We start from the raw sequence: 6120 nt of genomic DNA on the forward strand, positions 1-6120 counted from the left end.
ATCTAGAAATTTTCAGAAAATAAATGGGAAAACCAGGAAGCCAAAACACAAATTGTATGCTATCAGAAATTCTTTTATTCATAAAATTTTTGTAGACTATACATGCAACACATACTAACAGAGATAAAGGACAGCAACAACATTTAATGCACAGCTCAAGGTTTTGGCTCAAAACAGCAATTGTCTTCGTTTATTTGTTCTTTTAACATGTTTAATCACCATCGAACGGGTTCCTAAATTTTTCAGTAATTTCATTCTATATGCACCTCAGCAAGCTCAGACCATAATAAATATGGGAGATCCCCTACTAATAAAATAGAGTCTAGGAATGAATGAAGAGTGATCTCGTATAAGATCACAATTTCTTCGTCATAATAATAGCAAAAGAACTTTTAGAACAGATAAAAGAAAATGACTGATAATAAATGTAACCCTAACATGTGACCAAGGGTGGCATATCGTATGCATACCAAAACACTGCCAGTACCAACCTGACACGACCCCACAGGAAGGGCAGCAACAGCCCGCGACAAGCAAACCAGCCAGCAAGTTAGGCAACTGCTAAAAGCATTTTCAATGAGACCAGACAAAAAAGGCAGCAACAGCCTGCTACAGGTTATTCATTGGCACTCAATAGTTACCCACGAGCCACATGTACCTTGGAACAGAATTGGCACAACCACCACTTCACAGCTACGGTCATGGTCAATTTTGCTACAACTCAAACATTAAGCAGAAGGGTGTGGTTAAACATGATTAATGGAATACACCAATCAAACAATTAAACAGAAACAAGTTATTCTGTTCAATCAATGTAATCGCAAGGTTCAGACCAGACATTACAGTTTTATTTTAGTAAACCGCATCAGGTCTAATGCATCACAGGTCCATCAATCGCAGCATTCCACAGGTCAAAAAAATCATCTTGGGTCCCTTTTATACCATCACAGCAACTAACCTCAGTGCCAATATTTAGAAATCAGCAGAACAGAGGATAATCAGATGGAAACATCAGAAACCTGAATGATGCAAGCCTTTACAGAAACCAAAACTAGACTACAGATCTTACCAATCACCATATCTTTCAGTTAAAAAATAGTTAACAAACTTTCACTGCAATCAGCATACTGATATAACCAGCATCACAATCACGATCATTCATCTACAGATACATACAGCATCAACAGCCACAACATCAACATCATGTCACATCATGTCCAATTGCCCAAGTCACTCTTTCCCCGAACATTGCTATAAAACCCAACAGATGGTTTGAGATGAATCAGCATTCTAGGAAAATAAAAAGTTAAAAAAATTTTAAAAAATCATTACACTAAAGTGGTTCAATGAACTAATTAGGGAGACAAATATCAAGCAAAATCAAAGCCAAATATAAGATCTAAAGGGAGGAAGGGGTGCAAGTTGCGATAAACAAACTTACATCACAAAATCCTTGGTGTGTAATGAAACATCAAGAACTACATAAGTTCAGACACCATGACAAAGCTTACGTAATGGAGAAATAAGGTTCAGGACAGTCAATTAAAACGCTAAAAAACCCAGTCCTACCAATACTAGAAACGCATGACATTTGAACGTTCCCAACATTTGCAACATAGAAGAAAGAAACATGCTACTTAATGTATCCAGGAATTCCCCTGCTATCAGCGATCATTCCTACAAAATACAAATACAAAAGTAAACAGTCAAAAGTTAGAATCACCACTTGCAGGGGTAAATTTACCCAAAAAACAAAGACTGAAAATATGGGAGATGAGAGGGGGGGGAGGGGAGGAGGTGGAAAGAGTATTGAGATAATGAAAAAAGCTCACATCAACGTCTGAGTTTCGAGGAGATGGGCTCCGAGAATCAGCAGGACGACCTCGTGGTGAAACACTTCGAGGACTTGAGGACCGTCCATCACGGCTGCGTCTATCAGGACTTTCACCCCTAGGGGAAGATGCCTTGCGTGGAGAAGGACTCTTTCGAGGACTAGGGCTGCGGCGAGCAGGAGAAGCACTGAAATACAAAGGTATTGCAATAAGTAGCTTAAGAAAATGGAAAAATAAAAGAAGCTGAACATCCCGAATCGCAAAGTATAAACCTTATTGATCGACTACTACTCCGCCGATCATCATCATAGCGGCCTCTTCCTCGGCCTTTAGAATAGTCAGGACTTGCACTACGGCTCCTGCTTTGGCGCTGATAGTCTTTGTCTTTCCCACGATAACGATCACGTTCATACCTATCATAACTTCGACTACGACTTCTTCTCCTATAATCCCTATCTTTGTGATGGTCATCCCGGTGCCTGAAGATATTAAACATAACAAACATCAGATATCCACAAATAAGACCATAAAGAAATATAATTAATCCATATTGGTTTGGCTATTCAAAAAAGCATAAAACGAAGCACATATCCAAACAAGGCAGTACTAGACTTCTCTCTGAGAAATCAAATCAGATAAAAGAATGCTAATTTACATTTATCAAGATATAAAATGGGTAACAAACAAAAATCAGTTTATCCAGACATTCACTGTGGGAACAGGCAGATAAACATTGAGTCAATGAATTAGCTTAAAAATACCAACAACTACCACCAACACGTTCATGATAACATTATCAACAGAGCTTCAGTTGATAAGGAAAAAGCATAATAAACATGAATTTCCCTGTGGTTATCCCTTCATCAACATCTCTGATAGTTCATTCAGAAAAGTGGGCAGACAAAAAAGAAAATGCACCATATCATGCAAAAATGAGATAAAACAAAAGTTGTCTAAGCAGGAAACGAGTGGGTAAAATAACTTACCTTCTGCGAGGGCTGCGGCTTCTTGACCTGTACTTTGACTTTGGAAATGATTCAATAATCCTTCCTTTGTGACTGTAAGATAAATTAGCAAAGTACATGAAGCTCAGAGCAAAATTAGAGACCATAAGACAAAATACCAGGAATATGAAAATGATATGAGGTTAAGTAGATATCCACACAGAAAAAGAAAAAACATAGATTGCCTCTCAATATTTAAGTGAGAAAGCCAAACAAGCCCTGCATACACCAATTAGTTAATCACTACACATTACTTAAGCCACTGAACATTTTCTGTGTTGAAGCCAAACAAGAGGATTTTTTCCTCCATACTACTTAGTTACAGTAATGGGAAAGTATTTATGTCCTACGTGAAGTTTGATACATGATCTAAAAAACGCGGAAATTAAACAAGACTCAAAACAATATTTTCATCAAAGAAATATTACACAGCATACATCTTCTCTACATTGGGCTCAAAATCCATTCAAGTGTAAAAGCAATTGAATAATAATCGAATGGCAATTAGCACACAACTTACATCCTCTCTGCATTAGGTCCATATTTTGCAAATTGAACTGTTATCTCCCGACCATCGACTACCCTCCCTGCAAGAAGGAAAATGCCCTTATATATTGTAAAGAATTACCCCCAAAATTAGTACAATATCGCAATCTATACATACAAAACTGCTAGCATGGGAAAAAAGGAGAGAAAAGAGTTGAAAAAGGGTTACCATCGAGCCTCTCCACAGCTTTTTGTGCCTCATCTGCATACTTGTAGCGCACAAATGCAAAACCTCGAGAATCACCGGTCCTACCATAATAAATAAAAATTATTATCTTATAATTTCCCAAAAACCGAACAGAAAAATTAAAAAGAGAGAGAGAAGACGAACCTTCGATCTTTAGGAATGAAGATGTCGACGACCTTCCCGTACTTGTCGAAGAGCGGAAACAAATCATCAGCAGACGTGCCTAAACAAATTCAAACCAAATCAAAAGTTTTAGTTACAGTACAAACTCGTAGCCGAAGAGAAGTTAACGAACCGGCGAGAGAGAGAGAGAAGCCTACGGAAAGTGATGTTGAGGACGAGAAGAGAGTATGTGTCGGTGATGTCGGGAGGGCCTGACCTTCCGAAGTGAGACATTTTCGCAGTTGAGAAGAAGAGCGAGGCCGAGTTGGGAGAAAAGATTGCGAGTGATTGAGGGCTAGGGTTCGTGGCTGTTAAAATTATAAATAATATATATATATATATATTTATATAGGAGAACATTCGGAAAGAATCTTGCGAGTGATTATTTAGCATGAGATGTGACCGCTCTTGTTGTTTGGTTTAATTACAATTCTACGACCGCTTTTGTTTGTTATTCTATTTTTTGCCTGTTATAAATAGCACCTCTCCTACATAGAAATTTGCTTCATCACTCATCAAGATTATAATTCTTGGTATTCTAATTATTAAATAACTTCGATCTTATCAACGTCCATGAACGGTAAATCATAAATTGATTTAGCTGTTGAATTAAAAAATTGAATATTATCATATAATTTTATTTTTATTAAATTTATAAATTAAAAATAAACGAATTTAAATCATTAACATATGTAACATGATAAATCACTACTTAAATCTTGATTTTGAATGATTACAACATAAGCACCAAAGTTTTAAAAGACTAAAATTCCATCTGAGAACCCAATTAAAAGGCTCTCATTGCACGAGACTAATGAGAGAATACAAGAGCCTTCCAATCAGTAAAGGCAAATTTAGGAAGCAAACATGGTCATGACTCCTCAAAAAAATTTTGATAATCTTAAAATTATTCTTTTGATATTATTAATTTTATTCTTAGCCCCTTTTTAAGTTAATTTACTATTGGTTTAATACTTGGTCCCTCCAATATCATGATGCTGACTTCGTCCCTGTTAATCAAGCTTTAAAATGAAGCCCTAAACTATAAAGATAGTTAAGTTTCAACCTACAAGTAATACCTTTTATTTTATTTATTTTTTGAATTATTATTCACATAAAACTTTAAAATTTCACAAATAAAATTAAAATAATATCACATATTTTACATATTATACTAATTTATTTTTTACTTATATCCTAATAAAATATTTCCTAACCCTTTTGATATGGTATAAAATTTTATAAATGTTTTTTTTTCTTTCACTTAACCTCCATTAAAAAAAAAAAACCTTGTTTAAGATCGTGTTTTATTTTGTAAAAAATTGTGAAAACAATGTTTTAAGTTTTTAATGCTATTAATGAGTCGTTGAAGTGTTCATATATGAAAAAGCATTAATAATACATTAACATATTATATAGAGATGTCAATGGGTAAGGTAGAGCATTCCACATCTCCATACATAAATTTTTATATTATACTTGTTTTCGTATCTATACTTAATGGATATTTTAAAATATATTAATTTTAATTAATCTAAAATAATAATTTATATTATTTAATAAAAAATCTATTTACTAAATATATATAAATATATATATAAAATACGGGTTTGAGATGTGTATTATATTACTCGTCATCATCTCTGTACCTAATAAAAATTTAAAATCATACACATCCACATCTTTGAATAAAAAGTTGAATTTTTCATCGGATATGAGTAAAATTGACATTCTTAATATTATATTCTCAACCAAATAAAATTAAATATATATGTTAGACAATTAAAACTAAAAATATCGTGTATGCATAAAGTATTTTTTGGATAATTGTAACATAAAGATTATATATTTATTACATTAAAGTCAAATTAACAATTATTAAAATAATAATTATAATAAAAAATTTCTCACTCATTGCTGCAGTTTGTTATTTCATTTTGTTTCCCATAATTAAATTTTCAAAAACTATTATAAATTTAGTCAATGCATAATTTATTCAGCTGCTATGTTAAAATCCTACTACTTTTTTAATGTTTCCTAAATCTCTCTAATGTCTATAACCACCGCAGTGATTAATGCATCATTTGATTAAAAGAGGAGAATATCCAACTCATATCCATCAAATCACTGCAATTCCTTAGCAATTTAACTATACCATTAACAGTTGTTTGAACTCCAATAAACTAATTTTTGACTTATAAATTGATTATATCTTTAATAATCTACACATATAGAACATGTTTTTCGATAGTGCAAAGCCATATTTCACAGCAACATCTAATAGCATAGCCAATTAACTAAGAACAATTGTAAAAATTATGAAAATAATTTAGTCAAAACCAATCTTAAGATGTCTACAATTTTAACTCCTACTTTAAACAATAACCTA

At 33.3% G+C, this 6120-nt stretch overlaps 1 protein-coding gene across 7 annotated transcripts; it reads right to left on the reverse strand.

The window, feature by feature from the left end:
* Positions 1-284: 284 nt before the first annotated feature.
* On the reverse strand, positions 285-4050 carry LOC111295167 (uncharacterized). Of its 7 annotated transcripts, none has more exons than XR_016328680.1 (11): positions 3890-4050; positions 3714-3792; positions 3552-3631; positions 3357-3423; positions 2819-2890; positions 2105-2311; positions 1833-2019; positions 1570-1677; positions 1070-1251; positions 659-953; positions 285-558 (listed from the first exon to the last, which is right to left on the reverse strand). XR_016328680.1 is itself a non-coding variant. In XM_022888564.2 (8 exons), exons 1-8 carry the CDS (start codon positions 3963-3965, stop codon positions 1672-1674), a joined length of 774 nt encoding a protein of 257 aa, XP_022744299.2. In that variant the 5' UTR covers positions 3966-4050; the 3' UTR covers positions 1394-1671. The 7 variants fall into 7 exon arrangements, 1 of the variants encoding a protein (XP_022744299.2); XR_016328679.1 differs by having other exon boundaries at positions 1442-1677; XR_002690765.2 differs by having other exon boundaries at positions 285-953.
* Positions 4051-6120: the final 2070 nt, after the last annotated feature.

The sequence above is a fragment of the Durio zibethinus genome, chromosome 16 (assembly GCF_047325235.1).
Source record: "Durio zibethinus cultivar Kanyao isolate XHJ-2024 chromosome 16, ASM4732523v1, whole genome shotgun sequence".
Taxonomy (NCBI): Eukaryota; Viridiplantae; Streptophyta; class Magnoliopsida; order Malvales; family Malvaceae; genus Durio; species Durio zibethinus.

Bases quoted from the DNA above. Each gene is read 5' to 3' on its own strand.
- LOC111295167 (XM_022888564.2), bottom strand. From the start codon at position 3,965: ATGTCTCACTTCGGAAGGTCAGGCCCTCCCGACATCACCGACACATAC. The intron at 3,632-3,713 runs GTTCGTCTTCTC...TTATTATGGTAG, and splicing joins TTCATTCCTAAAGATCGAAG to GACCGGTGATTCTCGAGGTT. The intron at 2,020-2,104 runs GTTTATACTTTG...TTTGTATTTCAG, and splicing joins AGTAGTAGTCGATCAATAAG to TGCTTCTCCTGCTCGCCGCA.